Source organism: Budorcas taxicolor, chromosome 21 (genome assembly GCF_023091745.1).
Source record: "Budorcas taxicolor isolate Tak-1 chromosome 21, Takin1.1, whole genome shotgun sequence".
NCBI classification, from domain to species: Eukaryota; Metazoa; Chordata; class Mammalia; order Artiodactyla; family Bovidae; genus Budorcas; species Budorcas taxicolor.
In genome coordinates, this window is record NC_068930.1 from 45,798,646 (window position 1) to 45,820,627 (window position 21,982).

At 37.1% G+C, this 21,982-nt stretch overlaps 1 protein-coding gene across 4 annotated transcripts in view; it reads right to left on the minus strand.

Moving 5' to 3' along the window:
* Positions 1–21,982, minus strand: part of HEATR5A (HEAT repeat containing 5A) — a 96,173-nt gene that overhangs the window by 65,464 nt on the left and 8,727 nt on the right. For all 4 annotated transcript variants that reach the window (XM_052659446.1, XM_052659445.1, XM_052659443.1 and 1 more), the window contains 8 exons: positions 15,533–15,718; positions 14,062–14,273; positions 13,029–13,137; positions 9,739–9,888; positions 8,906–9,080; positions 2,515–2,675; positions 1,012–1,267; positions 266–421 (listed from right to left, as the gene is read on the minus strand). In XM_052659446.1, coding sequence (XP_052515406.1) covers positions 266–421; positions 1,012–1,267; positions 2,515–2,675; positions 8,906–9,080; positions 9,739–9,888; positions 13,029–13,137; positions 14,062–14,273; positions 15,533–15,658 — 1,345 coding nt within the window. In that variant the 5' untranslated portion in view covers positions 15,659–15,718. The remainder of the gene's footprint in view (positions 1–265; positions 422–1,011; positions 1,268–2,514; positions 2,676–8,905; positions 9,081–9,738; positions 9,889–13,028; positions 13,138–14,061; positions 14,274–15,532; positions 15,719–21,982) is intronic.

Below are 21,982 nucleotides of genomic sequence, written 5' to 3' on the forward strand. Positions count from 1 at the left end.
TCCACGTTATCTTAAATATCTCCAGAAAGGGGGTTAGAGTAAGGAAGAGACCTAGAGAACAACCTTTAGCTACAAAAGCTAAAAGGAAAAAAAAAATCAAATATATACATATTTTATATAATCTTGATTATATATATCTTGTAAAATGACCCTAATAAATCTATAATAAATGAGCGATATGAAGGAGCTTTTCTTTCTTAGAGAAAAGTTGTCTAAAAGGAAAAGTGAAAACAAAGTATTCAGACTAGTCACAAACAACAGATACCTGCACTGGAATCCTGTAACAAAGGTGCAGCTGTGGTGCCGAGACTGTGTATGAGATTTCCAAGTTCTTGTAAAGCACACACCAGCATATGCTGGCTGGCAGCTACATCTGCAGAGCCAAGCCGGGTTTCCAAATTACCATCACTCATTACAGCATCTGATAGAAATAGGAAAATTAACTAGGCATCGCTGTTTTATTAAAATGTATTACAGGCAGTAAGTATTAGGAGTAGAAACATATAAAGGTAAAAAATACCTCCACTTGATATATATTAAATCCTTGAGGCAGTAACTAAAATACTAAAATGGGACTTGCATCTACAGAGAAAGAACTGAACTAATATAACCAATTTAGTTCAAGCAAGCTGATTATAGATGCCTTATCATTCTTCTAGCAAGTGGCCCTGAAAGGGAGAACTCCATAAGCAGAGTGGACTTTGGACAGTAGAAGAACTGAGATGAACTAACTGTTTTAAAGAGAATGTATCTTAACTTGTATAGAGAGACTCTGAATTCTAAGGAACTATTACCCACCATCCTCTAAGATCAGGACATCTATATAATAGTTCTTATCAAGTTAGATAATTTATGTCTCATCTATCATAGACTGCTCTACTCTGAAAAAACTGACCTGTATTATAAAAGTAGCTTCTTTTGTATTAACATAATTATATACCAGTCCAGCTTTTCCAAAGGCACAATTTCTTTAGCACTGTTTTAAAACAGACTGTCTTAGGAGATCCATACCCATAACTTTCTTTAACTTCCAGATAGCCTGGCAAATATCCTTAGCAGCAGCAATTTGAGCCTTTTCTCCAAGAAGGCCTCCAACAGTAGCTCGAAGGATAAATGAAACACAACGGCGACTGCAGACAGCATCAATCTGAGTTTGGGTGGCCTTAGGGTGTGACTGTGAAACCAGGCTTACGATATGAGAAAGAAAGGCAGCAAAATTTTTCTCTAGCCATGCTCCTCCTAGTGTTGAAATAAATACCACGTAAGCCTAAAAAATAGAAATGAGTTTTATCTTCAAAATGAAATAATTTCAATTCTATATTAATGTCTTATCTTCCATGAAATATGCAGAATTTATTAATATTTTTTAGTTTTTCCTCATTTATGTAGCCACTTTAGCTATACAAATATTGTACAATTTTTTGCTTGTTAAGCCAAAATTGAAGTACCTAGTCTTTCAACTGAGATTTCATTTATGCTGCCTGTGTTTTATTTTGGTCAGACTTGCAAGGTTTCAGGACAGCCAGTGTAGCTAGCTAATCAGTAAAACTTGCCTGTGACTTTTCTGAACAAAGTATTCAAGCTCTTTAACCTTCTGAAGAAGAAAACCCAAATCAAACAAATAAACACAATGTAAGAATTAACTATGGTCTAATACCATAACTCTAAGAGAGTTCAGTTCTAGAAAACAGAAAAGAAAGTTTATAGTGATGAATCAATATTCTTTATCTTCATGAATGTTAATGGTTTGCCTTACTCTAGAGATACAGAGAGTAGTTATCTCATGTAATCTGTTTTTCAAAAACAGTTTACAGTTATGCTGGGACATTATATTTTCATGAACTCTATCATACAGTATAAAACGATGAGGATTATATGTGAATTAAAAAAACATATATGTGTGTGTTTGCTTTGAACCACAATGGCATTTAGAAAATAAGAAAATTCAAAGAAAGAATCCAAAGACCTCTATATTCTCTTATTCAAAGACCCTTTTCCCAAGGTTTAGCTTTTTAAGTTTTATTTAGGACCAAGAATTTAAGCCTTTAAAGAAATTACAATTCTGTAATCTTTACTTAGAAGTAGAAACCATATTAGATAGAAATATAATATTGCCCACGCTGAATATCATGTACCTAACAGCTTAAATCTGAACTCTATAAGCATACAAAAACACAATGGAAAACATGTGAAAACACAAGACACATGGAAGCCCAAGGCCTGGAAACAAACAAAAAAGTGTTTACGATTCAAAGGAAATAAACAAGTCTCCCATTATTACGAACTGAAAATACATTGCAATAGCCTATTTCGCTGGCTTTGTATAAACAGGCTTCTCTTACTTATAATCTAGCTTTTTTATAAAGTATTTATTTGGCCTCACCACATCTATTTATAAACATGAGAGCGTAAGTGGTGACCTAGCACAGTATCACTTCTGCCTGGAGTCAGATACTAAAACTTTCATCACGGGCAACTGAGAATTAGATTTAGATACTGGTTTGTGATTCTAACCTGAGTAACTCCAACTCGAACATCCCTACTGACTGAACTGGTTCCTTTCAGCATATCTCCACTGGCTCGAAGAAATCCTGAACTCCCACGTAGAAACCCTGTTCCTAGTAATTCCAGAACTTCCTCCAGTGATACTCTGCGAATGCTCTGACGTGAGGCTGCTATAACAAAGAACAAAACAAAACATGTAATTTTGTTTTACAGACTAAATTTTAATGCATAATCTTGAACAGCACGTTAACAGAAAAGAAAATAAAACTAAAAATAAAACAAAAGGCAGAATTTACAGGACATTACACACAGTAACACATAAAGTCACAAACGTGTTAAGAGGCCAAATCATAATGGACTCTGATGCACCATGTCAATGACATCTTAAAGTCTATGCCACTTTGAGATTATGACCTACTGCTCTCTTGCCCTCAAGTTAAAAGGCTAACGGTCTTCTAAAACAAGGGGAAACATAAATAAACTGCCCTAGTTCTCCAAGAGTGAAAATGCTATAGGGGCTTCTCCAGTGGTCCAGTGGCTAAGACTGCATGTGCCCAGTGCAGCGGTCCAAGTTCAATCCCTGGTTAGGGAACTGGATCCCACACGCCGCAACTAAGACCTGGCACAGTCAAATAAATAAACAGAAAACACTTATACAACACCTTGAAAATTCTTTTGAAATACTAAAAAGGCCAAAATTCATAATTTTATCTTTCTAAGTGCTCTATAACTCTTAATGAAACTTTAAAGCAACCACCACATCATGTTGTTTAAAAATGATCAATTCCAAGTACAACTTTTGTTACATCCTCAGTCTCTAAAGAAATCAAAGCTAATATTTACTAAAACTTCTCAGTCAATCCTCCAGTTCAGTTCAGTTCAGTCGCTCAGTCGTGTCTGACTCTGCGACCCCATGAATCGCAATACGCCAGGCCTCCCTGTCCATCACCAACTCCCAGAGTTCACTCAGACTCACGTCCATTGAGTCCGTGATGCCATCCAGCCATCTCATCCTCTGTCATCCCCTTCTTCTCCTGCCCCCAATCCCTCCCAGCATCAAAGTCTTTTCCAATGAGTCAACTCTTCGCGTGAGGTGGCCAAAATACTGGAGTTTCAGCTTTAGCATCATTCCTTCCAAAGAAATCCCAGGGCTGATCTCCTTTAGAATGGACTGGTTGGATCTCCTTGCAGTCCAAGGGACTCTCAAGAGTCTTCTCCAACACCACAGTTCAAAAGCATCAATTCTTCGGCACTCAGCCCTCTTAACAGTCCAACTGTCACATCCATACATGACTACTGGAAAAAACATAGCCTTGACTAGATGGACCTTAGTCAGCAAAGTAATGTCTCTGCTTTTGAATATGCTGTCTAGGTTGGTCATAACTTTTCTTCCAAGGAGTAAGCATCTTTTAATTTCATGGCTGCAGTCACCATCTGCAGTGATTTTGGAGCCAAAAAAAATTAAGTCTGACACTGTTTCCCCATCTATTTCCCATGAAGTGATGGGACCAGATGCCATCATCTTCGTTTTCTGAATGTGGAGCTTTAAGCCAACTTTTTCACTCTCCTCTTTCACTTTCATCAAGAGGATCTTTAGTTCCTCTTCACTTTCTGCCATAAGGGTGGTGTCATCTGCATATCTGAGGTTATTGATGTTTCTCCCACCAATCTTGATTCCAGCTTGTGTTTCTTCCAGTCCAGCATTTCTCATGATGTACTCTGCATAGAAGTTAAATAAGCAGGGTGACAAGATACAGCCTTGACGTACTCCTTTTCCTCTTTGGAACCAGTCTGTTGTTCCATGTCCAGTTCTAACTGTTGCTTCCTGGCCTGCACACAGATTTCTCAAGAGGCAGGTCAGGTGGTCTGGTATTCCCATCTCTCTCAGAATCTTCCACAGTTTATTGTGATCCACAGTCAAAGGCTTTGGCATAGTCAATAAAGCAGAAATAGATGTTTTTCTGGAACTCTCTTGCTTTTCCCACAATCCAGCAGATGTTGGCAATCTGATGTCTGGTTCCTCTGCCTTTTCTAAAACCAGCTTGAACATCTGGAAGTTCACGGTTCACGTATTGCTAAAGCCTGGCTTGGAGAATTTTGAGCATTACTTTACTAGCATGTGAGATGAGTGCAATTGTGCAATAGTTTGAGCATTCTTTGGCATTGCCTTTCTTTGGGATTGGAATGATAACTGACCTTTTCCAGTCCTGTGGCCACTGCTGAGTTTTCCAAATTTGCTGGCATATTGAATGCAGCACTTTCACAACATTATCTTTCAGGATTTGAAATAGCTCTACTGGAATTCCATCACCTCCACTAGCTTTGTTCGTAGTGATGCTTTCTAAGGCCCACTTGACCTCACATTCCAGGATAGGCTGCAATAATTAAGAGCCTAGCTAGGCAGAATGTTTTAACTTTGTCTGCAGTTTGACACAGTTGAGTTTCTCCCTGTGAGTATCTCCTTTAAAAAAAAAATTTTTTTTTTCACCCTTTCATTCTTCTGAAAAAATGATGGTCACAAGCTCTGATCCTCATTATCAACATAAGTCATAGGCAGTGGCAAAATAAACTTATGTTAATTCAAGTCAGCATTTGGAAAACTAAGATTATGGCATCCGGTCCCATCACTTCATGGCAAATAGATGGGGAAACAGTGGAAACAGTGGCTGACTTTACTTTGGGGGGCTCCGAAATCACTGCATATGGTGATTGCAGCCACGAAAAGAAAAGATGCTTACTCCTTGGAAGGCAAGTTATGACCAACCTAGACAGCATATTAAAAAGCAGAGACATTATTTTGTCAACAAAGGTCTGTCTAGTCAAGGCTATGGTTTTTCCAGTAGTCATGTATGGATTTGAGAGTTGGACTATAAAGAAAGCTGAGCACAGAAGGATTGATGCTTTTGAACTGGGGCGTTGAAGAAGCCTCTTGAGAGCCCCTTGGACTGCAAGAAGATCCAACCAGTCCATTCGAAAGGAGATCAGTCCTGGGTGTTCATAGGAGGGACTGATACTGAAGTTGAAACTCCAGTACTTTGGCCACCTCATGCGAAGAGCTGACTCATATGAAAAGACCCTGATGCTGGGAAACATTGAGGGCGCGAGGAGAAGGGGACATCAGAGGATGAGATGGTTTGATGGCATCACTGACTCAATGGACATGAGTTTGGGTAAACTCTGGGAGTTGGTGATGGACAGGGAGGCCTGGCGTGCTGCGGTTCATGGGGTCACAGAGAGTCGGACACGACTGAGTGACTGAACTGAACTGAATCCAAGTCAAGATGAACAAAAAATAAATTTCTCAGCCTAAAGATGACACAGATGAATATCGATACTGGTACATGGAAAGAAACATTAGTGAACAGTACAAAATCCCTGCCCTCACAGATCATAAATTCTAGGAGAGAGACAAGAATAAATATAACAAATGATGAAGTGTCAATTAATAGTATGTCAGACAGTGATTAAAAGCCACACAAAAATGTAGAGCAGATATCTTTTTTGTGCAGTGAGTTCTCTGGTAGGAGACAGGCCAGGGTGTGAGGATGGTGCAAGAGCAGAAGATACAGGACCTTGTCAATTATTATAATGATGATGTGAGTAAAGTGAGGTGCCAGTGGAGACCCTCAAGCAAAGCAGTAACAGCATCTGTCACTTTGCTTCTGTGCTGAGAGAAGACTATAGAGGGGCAAAGGTGGAAGCAGAAAAAACCAAAACGTTAGCAGGATTTAGTAGTATAACCAAGAGGTGATGGTAGCTTATAACAGGCTAGATCAAGGTAGTTACAACAGGAGTCTTGGCATACATACTTATATAGTTTTTAAATTTTTTATTAGAAAATATTTCAAAATCACAAAAAAGCTGAAAGAGTAAAATAAATTCTTATGTGCCCTTCTCCTAGCTTCCATATCTTCCTTATCACTTACTCATTTTTGAAGCCTACATATATGGCTAGTTGTAGTTACAGAAAAGCTCTCAACTGCGTAAGTAATGCTGTAAGATTTCTCAATACATAATATCAGAAAGAATGTCAGGTTTGATGTCAGTCTGTCCCTATATTGGTGGTATTATCTTTAAATACACGAAACCGGTGTCTGTCAATCTCATCAACTGTAAAATACCATTTTTCTCTTTATTATCACTATGCCACCTGTGTAGTGATACTTTAAGACGCTATAAATAAACTCTAACCCATTTCAGAATGCACTGAAGACTCTTACCTGCATGAACTATTCCTATAATGACTGCAAAAGGTCATTATCTAACATTCATTACTTCTAAATTTTTTGGTTGGCATTCCACTGTAAAAATAGACCTTTCCCTTCTCCTTTATTTACTTATTTTCATTACGGACTCATAGATTCCTTTTTTATTTAACATGTTATAATCGATTTCTATCATTATTAATTCTAATATTGTCTTGGATTTGACCAGATGAAGTGTCTTCAGAAAGCTGGCCATTGGACGTCTCTTACGTTTTTGGCATAACAAGATGTCCCAGGCTCATTCTCAGATCATCGTTGCCCCAACCATATAAGCCACTTCTCCATGGAGCCCCACATATACATAGTTTTAATATTGATAAGCAGAATAGGTATTGAGTGTGAGAGAGATGATTCAAGGTGACTTTCCAAATTGCTGCTTGAATACCTACATGGATGCAGCTGTCATCAACTTAGATTAGCAAGATTGCAACTGCAAGGAGAGCAGGAATATACATGTACATATCGGGGAGGGGAAATCAAACATTCACTTGGGACAAGTCGAAACATCAAATAGACATTCATACAGAGATTTCAAACAGGCAGGTATGTATGAGAGTTCAGTGTCCAGGAGAGAAGTGTGGGCTAAAGACATAAATCCAGGAACCCCTGATGCACAGATGGTATTTAAGCTTAGAGACTGGCTGGGATCACAAGAGTGAGCCCACATAAAGAGAAGATCAAGGACTAGGTTAATCGGTGACTTCTTTGAGAAGATAAGGAAATCATTAAAGGCTGAAAAGGAATTTCTACAGAGGAGGAAAGAAAACCAAGGCAGTATGAGGCCCTAAAAGGCAAGTGAAAAGAGGATGAGAAGAAGATCAACTGAGTTACATGTTGCTGAAAGCTGACTGCTGCTGTCAAGTAAGACAGCAGAGAACTGCCCACTGGCTCAGTGTGACTAAAAACTAGAATGGAAGCTGCAAAGGTTAGGGGCTTTTAATCTGTTCTGTTCAATAACACCTCTTACATGCTGAGAATAGTTCATGGCCCGGTATAAGTCCTCAATAAATACTTGTTTATTTACTGAATAAATGATGAACATGGAGGTCATTGACGACCTTAACAAAAATAAGTTTTTGACAGACAACTGAGGAAAAATCTTAACTGAAGTGTGTTTCAAAGAAGAGAGAAACTAAAAACTGAGTATCAAGAACCCCTCTGAGGAACTCTGCTGCAAAGGCATGAGAAATGGGGCTCTAGTTGGCTGGGAAGACACAAGGAAAAAAAATTATTTTAAAGATGAGAGGGGGAAAAAAAAGATAAAATAAAGATGAGAGGGGGGAGAAAAGCATGTTTTATAGGGAATGAACCAACGGAAAGGGAAAAGTTGATGTAGGAGAGGGGAGACTTCCTACAGCTATGTCCTCAAGCAGGTGAGCGGATGAGCTCTAATACATACTGAACATAAAGCTTTAACAGAAGATAATTCATCTTGGTAACAGGGGGAAAGTCTTGATAACAGTGGAGCGTATGCAGATAGATGTTGGAAGGTGGTAGATTTAGTAGGGGGAGCCTATGGAAGATAGGCCATCAAATGAAAGTAATATAGGAGAAGATGAAGGTATGAAATAGTCAGTTAGGAAAGTGGGACAATGAATGGGCAAGGGAAATGAAGGTATGAACCTTTAAGTTCTCAAGAAGTAACTTTAAAAGATTCCGTAAATCCCTGGCAACTTATCCAAACTGTCCAAATATAGCAAATTTCAAGTATCTGTTGTTTGGAATTATTTACATCATTGCTCCCTTATACCAGTCTAGAAGATGGCAAACCAAATGTATGTAATCAGATGCACGCTGCTTAAAAAAAAATTCTCAAGAATCAGATCTCATTTCTTACTGAGTAACACTCCACAATTAACTTACACACACACACACAAAAAGGCCATGGTGTAGAGGAAGGCAACGACTGAACAAAGCACATTTATTTAAGAGTTCTTTTAAGTTTTCCCTCAAACTTTCCCTGAATTGTTTTAATATGAACTCTGAGGACTTCGAATGTTTCCAAACTAAAATCTGTATGATATTCTGCCTCTTTTCAGAAGTAATAATGGGTCCCAGTAATGCTACATATGTTTGTTTAAGTCAACAGGGAAAAAGTTATGGAAGACATTATGAAAACAATTACATAAATTTACCTGCTCCTGGATGTTTAGAAATTATGGCTTTAGCCAACACCGTGCCTAGTAGTTTTGAAACTGAAATCCGCACATCATAATTGGAGCCTTCAAAGGATTTAAAACATAGTGTGGCCACACTGTCCAGGTCTGTACTCCACATAAAGATGGCCTCATTCTGAAGTTCAAGGAGACACTATTCAATTGGGAAAAAAAGAAATTAATGAAAAACAAAATATAAACGTCAGGCTCGGATATACATAAGTTGAAGAACCTATCAAGAGCTGACAAAAAGAATACACAAATCCAAAGTCTCTAAATAATGACTGCAGGGACAAGTGAATACTTACTAAAAGCCATAATAATTAGGCTATAAAAGCAATGTGTCCACAAAGACCCATTTCTAATTCAGTGGGGTATGAAAAATGTCTTTAGAAAGTATCTGTTGGCTATGAGCAGTTGTGAGACTAATTCCAACATAAACACTGTCTAACCCACTATGTTAAGAAAGCATGATAAAAACAAAGGTCACTTTCAAACAACACAAACCTTACAGGTAAATTTTACACACCTATGGGGAGGAAGGACAGTGGAATGGAAGGAATACTTAGGAGCCTGACAGCTTGACCTCCCCACTTCTGACAATGTGCTGCTAACTACTTTAAGAACCCTGGGAAATGCACATAAGCCTTGCAGCCTTGGTTTCCTCATATGTTAAAATGAGACAGTCTCACCTCAATACCAAGGTAGCAGCTCTGAGATCATGTAGCGGTTACTAGTGTTTTCACTGGGATTAACTGATTAAGTTGTCTTTATATTAATTTTTACAAATTCTGCTTATTAGACTGTTTTACCTTTGCAGCAGCACAACGAACAGCCATGGATCTATCTGTTAAGCAAGATCTAGCAGCTTTATAAACATCTCTGTGGCAAGGGGTAGCAGCAGCTCCCAGTCCATTCAGTATGTTTTGCAGACTCAACATAATCTCATAACGACCTTGTGACTATCAAAGAGGAAAAAATTTAAGGATCAGGAATAAAAACTCACTGTGAAAAACAGCATGAGCATTGAAATTTATCTCACATACTAGAGAAATAGTAGGATTTTTATACAAACTAATCAACCTATTCTGACATTAAAAAACATGAATAATTTCTATTTTATACAGTGTTTACTATTTTTTTAATGCTTCCTTTAAAAAAAAAGCTTATGTATTTGAGTGCATCAGATCTTCGTTATGGCACGCAGATCTTTCACTGTGGTGCGAGGATGCTCTAATTGTGGCACAGGTTCAGTAGTTGAGGCACAAGGGCTTAGCCATTCTGGAGCATATGGGATGTTAGCTCCCGGACCAGGGATCGAACCTGAGTCCCCTGCACTGCTAGGCAGATCTTAACCAATGGATCACCAGGGAATTCCCAGTGTTTACTATTTTAAAGTGCTATTTGTATTAATATATATTATACTACAGTACAATACAAATTTCATAGGGTTGACATGCAGATTAAATGAAATTATATGGAAGTACCAGGCATAAAGCTTGCATGTTGTTAAGCATTCAATAAATGGTTGTTATAAATGAGGTAACATGGTAAGAGTGCATGGTCTGCCACCTACTAGCTACATGTCTTTGGGCAAATCTGTTTCTTTATCTGTTAAATGGTTGTTGTGAGGATCAAACGAATTACTACATGTCATTACTGCAGGTGGTGACTGCCGCCATGAAATTAAAAGATGCTTACTCCTTGGAAGAAAAGATGACCAACCTAGACAGCATATTAAAAAGCAAAGACATTACATTGCTAACAAAGGTCCATCTAGTCAAAGCTATGGTTTTTCCAGTAGTCATGTATAAATGTGAGAGTTGGACTATAAAGAAAGCTGAGCGCTGAAGAATTGATGCTTTTGGAGAAGACTCTGTGGTGTTGGAGAAGACTCTTGAGAGTCCTTGGACTGCAAGGAGATCCAACCAGTCCATCCTAAAGGAAACCAGTCCTGAATATTCATTGGAAGGACTGATGCTGAAGATGAAACTCCAATACTTTGGCCACCTCATGCGAAGAACTGACTCATCTGAAAAGACGCTGACGCTGGTAAAGACTGAAGGTAGGAGGAGAAGGGGACGACAAGAGGATGAGATGGCTGGATGGCATCACCAACTCAATGGACATGAGTTTGAGTAAAGCCCAGGAGTTGGTGATGGACACGGAGGCCTGGGGTACTGCAGTCCATGGGGTCGCGAAGAGTTGGACACGACTGAGTGACTGAACTGAACTACTTAGAACAGTGCCTGACACACAGTAAATGTTCAGAATATTTTTATCATTTATTGGCCTGAGTATTTTAACTCAGAAGTTTAAAGTCTGGATTTAGATTTTAAAAGATCTGGGTGTGAATCCTGGCTCTGAACCTTAGCAACGATGTGACTTTAAACTGTTCTTACTTATTTCTTCAACTATAAATTGAGGATAAGGAACTTCCCTGGTGGGCCAGTGGTTAAGACTCTGGGCTTCCACTGTAGGGGGCACTGGTTCAATCCCTGGTCCGGGAACTAAGATCCCACATGCTACATAACATGGCCAAAAATAAATAAAAATAAAACGAGGATAAGATGAATCCCACAGAGCCAGTAAATAAGCCCCTGTGGGGAAATCATTCACCATAGTGCCTAGCACAGAGTAAACACTCAAAAAATAGTACCTGTTTGTATATTTCAGGAAGTTAAGGCTACTATATGTAAGGTAACATCAATATCATTTTCATAGTAATGTTATTAATTTTTGTTCAAACGGGCATAATAGTGAGTAATTACAGGTAGACATAACAAAATGAGTCCTAATGGGAAACTTAACTTTTTTTTCAAATACTGCCAGTTTCAAACACTGTCTATCACTATGGGTGTATATCAAAGGTAGAAATCCCTTTTGATATCTCCAAAACATTGTGGTACTGATGAATCAGCTAAATCATAAATGTTATAAAGTGGAGGAGCAATAAAATACTTAGCAAGAACTTAAAATTTTCTGAGACTTATAAAGTAATTCTCTGTTAACCATGAGCCCTAAAAAGTATAGCTTTATCAATGGAGCTAAGAGAAAAAAAAGTTTAAAGTGGACACACTTCAGTAAAAGAAAGTTTTTACAGACACGTCCTTTTAAATGAAACCATGTTTCTGGATGTTAACAATTTCTCCTCCTTAATCACCTTCTTCAATCTTTGTGAAAGCTACTACTGCTAAGAAGTAATCTGCTGAGTTGATTTTCTCACCAGTTTTATATTATGGATTTCACTTCTCTGTAAAGTTCTAGAATCAGTTACATTCTTCTTGAAATTTGGCATATTTTATACTTGAATTTTCCCATATTTTATCCTGATATAGTTAAAGGAAGGTGTGTGACAGGCCTGCATTTTTACAAATTTTCTACACTTCTTCAAAGTAATGTAAGAATAAGAACTAGTGCGATTTTTTTAATACTTAAAGGTGCTGAGTTATCCTTAAATATGAGGGACCATAGATTTAAAATTTTTGACATACAAACATACAAATGTTTGAATCTCAAAATGAGATTGGTAAATCTTCAGCTGGCAAAAAATTGCAGTATATCTTAGCAGTCTAATAAAGACAAAGGGTGTTTTACAATGGTAAATGATACCAACAAATCAGTGAGGCTAAGGCTGAGAATATATTCACCCCTGGTGATTAAAAGGTTATCCGGGTTCTAGTCAAGCTTATGTCCTTCACACTCTTTCCTACCCTGATTTTATTCCTTACTCCCTGCTCATGCAGGGAGAATACTAATCCATGCATCACATAGCCGGTCGTTACCCACTGTGTATCTGAACCTTTGGTGGCAAGCACTTGCTCTGGCACTAGTAAGTAGCATGAGATGGAAAAGGTGAAACAAGAAGGAGGAGCAGGGATGGGTCTGCCAGAAACACCTTAGTTTGTGTCCACTGGAATTTATCTGAACACACAAAATTTTACTGCATTATTGTTTTTCTAATAAAGATTTAATATACAAAGTAGATAGGTGCACTACCTAAAAATATGTCATTTATGGATATATTTACATATATACTATGTATGCTTATCATAGATAAGGCTCTTTTATTAGCTCAAGAAACTGTAAAATCTGTATTTACCTCTGCACTCTTCATGGCTTTGAGAATATTCCCCACTGTATCAGTAAAGGTGTTACCTAATATTCTACCCAACTTCTTGTACAAGGAACCCAAACACACCACAGCAGCGCTGAAATGACATTTCAATTAGAAATCAGTCAAGAATGAAAAAAACAAGAAAAAAAGGCTCTTAGGACATGTAAAGATGACCACTTAATTTTATTTTTAAAGGATAAATTTCCCAGAATCTACTCCACTGTTAAGTCATAAGGAATGACATTGGAGTATCAAATGATTACATTTTCAATATAAGAATGTTAAAAAGATATGTCTTCAACTAATCTAAATCTCAGCCCAAAGATTCCATTCCCCCAAATTTTTTAATAGAACTGAGCTTCACATATTAGATAATCAAAGACAGTCTTAAAAAGAACAGTGTTCTCATCAAGTCTCAAAATTTTATGGAAAAGCATATTCTATCCTAAGCTAAAAATTAAAGAAATAAAAAAATTTCTATAAAATTAGTACTGTGCAGCCATACATCGTAAATAGCCTTCTCTAAACAACAGGTGATAAAATGAACTGAGTTCTATGGAGAAAGAAACTTAGTTGTTCTTTTAGGATCTTAGAATAGTATTTTTCTATATATTTACTATTAATCTTCACTACTAAGAACTAATAAACTGAAAGAACATCCAAAACATGAAGAATTTAACATACTTGTTCCTTAAACACTCAACTGCTAAAATATTAATCAGATGGTTTTGATTCCCAAATCTAAGCTTCACATGTCTAAACTTTTTAAAAGAACTGTTTCTCAATGGGAAAATATTAGATCTTTTCAAAAGCTACATATTTTTAAGAAAATGAGGAAAACAATTTGTATTCATTTTTATAATAATTATCAAGTAGTTTAGTTCTTTTAAAAAAATTATTTTACTAAATATAGTTGATTAACAAGGTTGTGCTAATTTCTACTATACAGCAAAGTTTGAGTTCTTTATAAATATGATACAACAAAGATTTCTTATATTCAGTTTCAATATTAACTTACAGTTTAGTGGGAAGATAACTTGGAGAATCATCTCTGCTTCGAATAAGATCATTACATTTATCGATTGTCTCATAAACAGAGAACGTGTCTCCAATACTATAAAGAAGGGCTAGATTCTTAGCAAGGAGTTTACGAGTAGGAGGCCCTGGGGAGCTGTTTAGCAAAGACAGGAGCTGTTCCACAAGAGTCTTCTGCTTCTCCCTTACATCACTCTACAAATGAAGTGAACAAAGAAGATTCTCATCAATGCAATTACATGTACTTCTCTAATATGATTTTGCTTTCACGTAATTAAGAACCAAAAGCCTCCAGAAAAATGAAAAATTATTTTAACTAAATATTACAAATAAGTTGGTGGCATAGTTATTACACCTCACAAGCGAGTAGTTTGCTGCACTGCTGGTATCTCCAGAGAATAAATTCTGGACCACAATATACTGGAGTCTGGCAACAAAGACAAGGGTTCCATTGCTTTTCTTTCTTCTTAGGTTTGAAACGTAGAACAAATTTATATCTTAACTAGTGCTTCTTAGTTCTTAAGTCCCTGCCTGATACATATCTGCATCAGTGAACAACCTATCACCAGAGCTGACCTTTTAATGGTTACCTGATTTACTTAGATCTTTTTCTAAGTTAAGTGGAATTTTCTGCATGTAGATGCCATGCTGTGACTCAATTTTACTTACCTACTCTCTAAAAAAGGAGACCAGAATATTATCACAGTGGTAATGGTATTCAGATGCTTCCTGAGGCTTCAATTTTCACAATAAAATACTTGTTAATTTAGGCTATGGACCTTTGTCATTTATAAATTCTAAATGTCTCCATGAGTAGTGTCTTTGCAACATTTTTGCATTATGTAAGGTATTGTTATTCTGTGGAATACCTTTATTTTTAGGAGATAGGAAAGTATTTAGAAATAAAGTAGCAACGCGCATGGCTCTGTAAATCAACTAAACTTGGCAAAATGTTAACAGTTGTTGAATGTAGGGAAGGATATGAATGATTGGCTTTCTTCTCTGCAGTACCTATTTTATACACTTTTAAGAGAGAATATGTTTACTCAAGACTCCTCAGCTCATATTCCCCTTCAAGAGTTCACACCTGTTTTTTTTTTAGTGAAATTCCCATAACATTATCTAGTGCAATACTGTTCCAGGACGTCATCCATATGGAGGGACACAGGTAAGAAGATAACAATGATGAAATTTAACACACCGTGCTCTGTAGTTAGTTTTTAACATATTTTAAAGTAATATTATAAATATTGGTTAATTTCTTCCTGTTCTTTTAAGCAGAAGAAACCTACTAGTTCATTGTAAAATCTTATTAAGGTCTAACCTTTGAAAGCTAATTTAGGTTATGCTGGACAGAACTAGAAAAGTAAACCAAAGGAATTAAACATTATCTGGCACTTAAAAAAACAAAACAAAACAAAACCTTGTAAAACAGTTTTTGCAGTTTTACTCACCCTGCTGGTTGCAACCAACAGCTTCTCCAAATATCTCAACCAATCAAAAATAAACTCTGCCTTCTGAACTTCACCCAGTTGATTGTATGCCTCTTCATTCAGCAATAAGCTATGAGCTAATTCCATTCCTTGCAGAAAAGTCTCCTAGCTGGTCACGATTCTGCTCATTCAACTTTAGTCATATACCTACAATAAAGGAGAATATTTTAAAGGAAGAATGAAAAGGAATGCAATCACAGTACTGGAAATCTTCCAAAGAAATGCACAAAGCATAAACAAATGGAGACATCTTTCCTAACAGCCTTAAAGTGAAACTGGAAAATTCCCAATAGTAAACTTATTGCTACAAAACCCCTTTTTCAGAGAGTAGATAGGCAGAACAGAGTAGGATTACTCATATTCATATGTCAAAACTTGCCAAACAAGAGACATATCATTAAAAATTTGAAAATTTTACAGGTAAGATTACTCAAGTGTGAAGACTTTCAGTTTTCTCTGTTAACATAAGCACTTTTTCACTAAAATGGGTTGTGAGTACATATTCAGTTCAGATGCTCAGTCGTGTCTGACTCTTTGCGACCCCATGAATTGCAGCACGCCAGGCCTCCCTGTCCATCACCAACTCCCGGAGTTCACTCAAACTCATGTCCATCAACTCGGTGACACCATCCAGCCACCTCATCCTCTGTCATCCCCTTCTCCTCCTGCCCCCAATCTCTCCCAGCATCAGGGTCTTTTCTAATGAGTCAACTCTTCGCATGAGGTGGCCAAAGTACTGGAGTTTCAGCTTTAGCATCATTCCTTCCAATGAACACCCAGGACTGATCTCCTTCAGAATGGACTGGTTGGATCCCCTTGCAGTCCAAGGGACTCTCAAGAGTCTTCAACACCACAGTTCAAAAGCATCAATTCTTCGACGCGCAGCTTTCTTCACACTCCAACTCTCACATCCATACATGACCACTGGAAAAACCACAGCCTTGACCAGATGGACCTTTGCTGGCAAAGTAATGTCTCTGCTTTTGAATATGCTATCTAGGTTGGTCATAACTTTCCTTCCAAGGAGTAAGTGTCTTTTAATTTCATGGCTGCAATCACCATCTGCAGTGATTTTGGAGCCCCCAAAAATGAAGTCTGACACTGTTTCCACCGTTTCCCCATCTATTTGCCATGAAGTGATGGGACCAGATGCCATGATCTTCGTTTTCTGAATGTTGAGCTTTAAGCCAACTTTTCACTCTCCTCTTTCATTTTCATCAAGAGGCTTTTTAGTTCCTCTTCACTTCACCATGCCATAAGGGTGGTGTCATCTGCGTATCTGAGGTTTTGGATATTTCTCCCGGCAATCTTGATTCCAGCTTGTGCTTCCTCCAGCCCAGTGTTTCCATGATGTACTCTGCATATAAGTTAAATAAGTGGGTGACAATATACAGCCTTGACGTACTCCTTTTCCTATTTGGAACCAGTCTGTTGTTCCATGTCCAGTTCTAATCATTGCTTCCTGACCTGCATATAGAGGCAGGTCAGGTGGTCTGGTATTCCCATCTCTCTCAGAATTTTCCATAGTTTATTGTGATCCACACAGTCAAAGGCTTTGGCATAGTCAATAAAGCAGAAATAGGTGTTTTTCTGGAACTCTCTTGCTTTTTCCATGATCCAGTGGATGTTGGCAACTTGATCTCTGGTTCCTCTGCCTTTTCTAAAACCAGCTTGAACATCTGGAAGTTCACGGTTCATGTATTGCTGAAGCCTCGCTTGGAGAATTTTGAGCATTACTTTACTAGCGTGTGAGATGAGCCCAATTGTGCTGTAGTTTGAGCATTCTTTTTGGCATTGCCTTTCTTTGGGATTGGAATGAAAACTGACCTTTTCCAATCCTGTGACCACTGCTGAGTTTTTAGGAAAAATCCCATCTCAACCAGTACAGATAGTCTCCCTATCCCTGTGAACCTTGTTATGAAAGCAAACTCATGTTTTTGAAGGCACCTGGATAGATGCCATCCAAGGACTGTAGAACACAGATCATTATCTGCTATGACCCAGATCCAATGCAGCCTTCACTTCTCTTGTAACAAATAATCAATAGAAGAGGTTTTGTTTTTAGATTCATGAGCATCTCCTGGGTACACTCTAGTACCTTTCTAGAATATATACAACATATACGCATGTGGGTAAAATACATACACACCCATATGCAAATTTACAAGATGGCATTTCTGATTATGGATTTTTTATTTCCAGGTGCACGCTCAAGTATATGTCAGTAAAACAGTATGATGTCTGCAACTCATTTTCAAATGGTTAAGTACATCAATTAATTAGCCATAAAATACAGCAAAATGTTAACAGATGAATACTGTAGGTAGTACATATGTGAGCAATCATTTTGTTATTCCTCAATTTTTCTGTTTTTAAAATACTGCAATAAAAAAGTTGGAAAAATTATTTAAGAAGAGAAAATTTTTAAAAACATAAGCTGGCTTAAAAATAAATCACATTACTACTTCCAGGAGTAACAGCTATCATCAAGAACATTAAACAACAGAGAAGGTATCATATACATATAAGGTGGGTACATCTATCCCATACTAAAGTATAAACAATAACTAATACATTATAAATAAACTGGTTAAGCTAAGCAGAAACATGTAATTCAAAATGCATAGAAATACAAACAGAATGCCACAGGTAATTAAACTAAACCATATAAAATACATAACTCATATTCCCCCTAAATAAACCTCAATCTTTTGCAGAGAAGCCAGTAAGATGTGGACTTCCCAGGCGGCACTAGTGGTAAAGAACCTGCTTGCCAATGCAGGTAGATGTAAGAGACATGGGTTCAATCTGGGTTGGGAAGATCCCCTGGAGAAGGGCATGGCAATTCACTCCAGTATTCTTGCCTGGAGAATCCCATCGACAGAGGAGCCTGGTGCGCTACAGTTCACAGGGTCTCAAAAAGAGTTGGACAGGACTGAAGCCACTTAGCAAGCATGCATGTGTAGTAAGTAGTATTAGAAAATCAGATGGGAGATATGAGGAAGGCTTTTCTTTCTTTTTTCTCCTAGAGAGTTTATGGGTATAAAATTACCTAGACTATAACACTGCAAAAATTGTGATATAACTGAAAAGAAGCCTCTTTAAAAGACAGTAGTTACAAATTGATGAACTGCTGGCCAAATTTCACCTGCAATATATGTACTGGGGAAAAAATAGGTTACTAACATTTAAACACAAGATTTTACACAAAAATCTGGGTCCATATCCCATACAGCAATGAATGACTGAATCTAAGGGGAGCAGGGACTCTCAGGTAAGTACACTTGCCACCTGGACTGCCTTATTCATTTACATTATTTGCCAACTTCTTTGGGTATTCAAGTTTTCAGCTCCTACTCTATCTTTACCTTACTTTCGCCCTCTGGCTGGGCAAGAAACCCTCCTTTTCTTTCTTCAATTATCAAAGTGAACTGATCAAAATATGCACAATAAAGGTAATAAATGCTACAGAAATAATTTCCTGAAGAATTCTAAGTATACCAAAGGAGAAAAGCAAGTTTGTACTCAATATCTGCTGTTGTGTGAGGAAAAAAAAAATAACCTGAGTATCACAGAGAAAATTTCTTGTAACCACCAGGGCAAGTCAAAACCCTATCTTAAGAATCAAATTACCCTTTTTAGAGGTCATTAGGACTGCTGAAGAGACATTTTTTTTCCTTAGGCAGAAGCAATATTGTGGTGTAAAATGATCTATCAAGAAGCAAAATAGCTAACACAATGCAATAATAAATAATTCAGTAAAGAGTTTGAGATTATAAGCAGGGCATAAAGTTTATCTCCCATGCCCTCAATACATTCCTCATATAAATTACTCTTAAAGAAGTAGACAATTAACACTGGTAATCCCACATCCAAACCCCCACATCTACAATGGCCTCTGACCTCCACATATGTATTATCAATGACGTAAGTAAATGCACTTTGCAAACAACAGATGTCCCTGCTATAATCTACAGTGTAACTTGAGGATGATGAATACAAATACAGTCAACCTACTGTATGTTTTAATTCAACTACAGCCCTATGGCTATACATACCTGGAGAATGCTTATTTGTCTGATTTTTCTCTTATTTTCCATTTTTACGCTTCTTGGGGGAGGTTACAGAGTGATTAATTTATTAAAAGTGAACATGTATAATAATGTATTTTTCAAGGTACAGTTATGCTACTCGAAAAAAAGATGCCATCAAACCACTGTACCAACTATAATGCCAACCATTATTTTTGGCAGACACTAATTATTACTGATGATGAATTATAGTCCAAGCACAGCTCTAAGAGCTTTAAATATTCTTGAATAAGTTGCAGAACTGTCCATGGGTAGTTATTTTTATTAGCACCATTTTAAGACGAGGAAACTGAGGCACAGAGAAGCTGAGTCACTTTTCTAAGGTTACACAGAAAACGGTCATACACTAAAGTGATGTAACTCGAGATATATGCGCTCTAACCACTACATATTATGCTGCCACCCTTTTATCCAATCAAGCCTATCAAATACCTTGACAGGCCAGGCATTTTATTCATTCTTTCATTTTTACTAATATATACTTGATGTACAATATTATGTTAGTTTCAAGTGTACTACATAATGATTTGACATTTACTAACATTTGAAATGATCACCATATCTACAAAGGACTTTTGGGGAACATGCTATTTTGGGGAACATAACTATTTTGAGAACATATGTCATTTGGGGGAACATATATGCTCAAGTTCATGCGGGGGGGGGAAGTCTTCTTCATATTTTTGGTCATTTTAGTTTCTTAAAATGATTTATTATATCATTTTGAAGAATGTAAAGAGAAAAAAAATCACAAATAAAGAGACCCCCTCAAGCACAAATAAGAGAGGTTTGACAAATTGGTTTTCTTTCTTTCCTGAGCAATAAAAGATCAATTTACAAAATGAACAAGTCATTCAGTAGTAAATGGAACTGAATCTAGAATGTATCAAGCAGTTAAAGTTTTGGAATGTCTCAAATTTAAATTACTTTTCTTTGCCTCTCAAGTCTTTAAAAGACATCACAGCAGCTGCAACTCCGCCTCCAGCTTTCAGTTTCTCAGTTTTGTTTAAAGAGCATAGAGTAAAAAACAAACAAACAAACAAACAAAACCTCTCAGGAATCTCCCATATTTCAGGGTACACACATAAATCTTAAAAATCCATACCTTTCAAAACAAACAAACAGAAAAAACAAAACAGTAATTAGCTTTGTTGGGGAAGGAGGAAACTTTCCTCTACCCTTCTAGGTTTTTCTGAATTCTGGTCTAGGAATTAAATTGGCATGGGACAGATAAACAGGAGAAAAAATTCAATTCCAGATATAAGGAACCCCCCACACAAGTGGATCAAAGACCCCAGATACATGAAGTGTTGAGAGACAGAAAGGTAAAATGCAGTATTATGCCACTCTAAGCTGAGGGAGCCTGCGGCTTCGAGGACAGGAACAGTCACAGGATGACTAAGGGGAGTAGATGTTTGGTAAATAGATGTTTGCTCTGACAGAGACGGGGCTACTTAAAAAAAATTTACCTCTAATAACAACTCTTCCCTGAGATAAGTCCCCAATTTATTCTAAGTAGTTGAGGGAGGACAATATTTTCTCTTGAACCTATGGGTTCAAAAGAATCCTCATGCAAAAGTGACACCTTCTGGGCAGCTCGATCTGAATCCCTACAAGATTTAATCTAAAAGAAGATAGATCATTTTTTACTGACCTAATACTCCCTATGACCTGTGATTCAGGCTTTGCACAATTATAGGTTACAAAATAGGAACTCACAAATCACACAGAGCATTAGGTCATAATTAAGATGTTGCCTAAGGAAGGCTGCCCCTGGTAGAAAGCAAATAAGGTCTTTTTGTCACTGTACTTTAAATACCCTTCTCTACAACAGTCTTCACTGGTTGTAGAGTAAAACAAATATTAAAGCAAGTCACTTGTGATTCCAGAGTTAATAGTTTCATCTTGATTTGAAAATCCTATCTGCATCTTATTTTTTAAATCTGAAGCACCTTGCTTCTTCCTACAATAAACTATTTCAAAATTTACCTTTATAAAAAAAAAATCCTTCAGGAAGTCTTTCAAGATTAATTCCCCTATTAATATCGTGTTCGCTTGGTACAGGATTTCTTTGATTATAGATATGCTTCATAAAGTGGTGGGCTTCTCTAGCCATCGTTTAAATCGTGCTCCTGGTATTTTTCTAATTCAAAATGTTAGCAATGATTATTAAAGCAGTAGCATTGTGGGTAATGCTATTTTCTCTAGTCTCCAAATTTGTTATGATTTTAAAACTTTTAAAATAAAACCCTTAAAAACCAATAAATAAGCTGAACTTCTACTGATTCCTTACTTTTATAATTCACAATACCATTTGTTA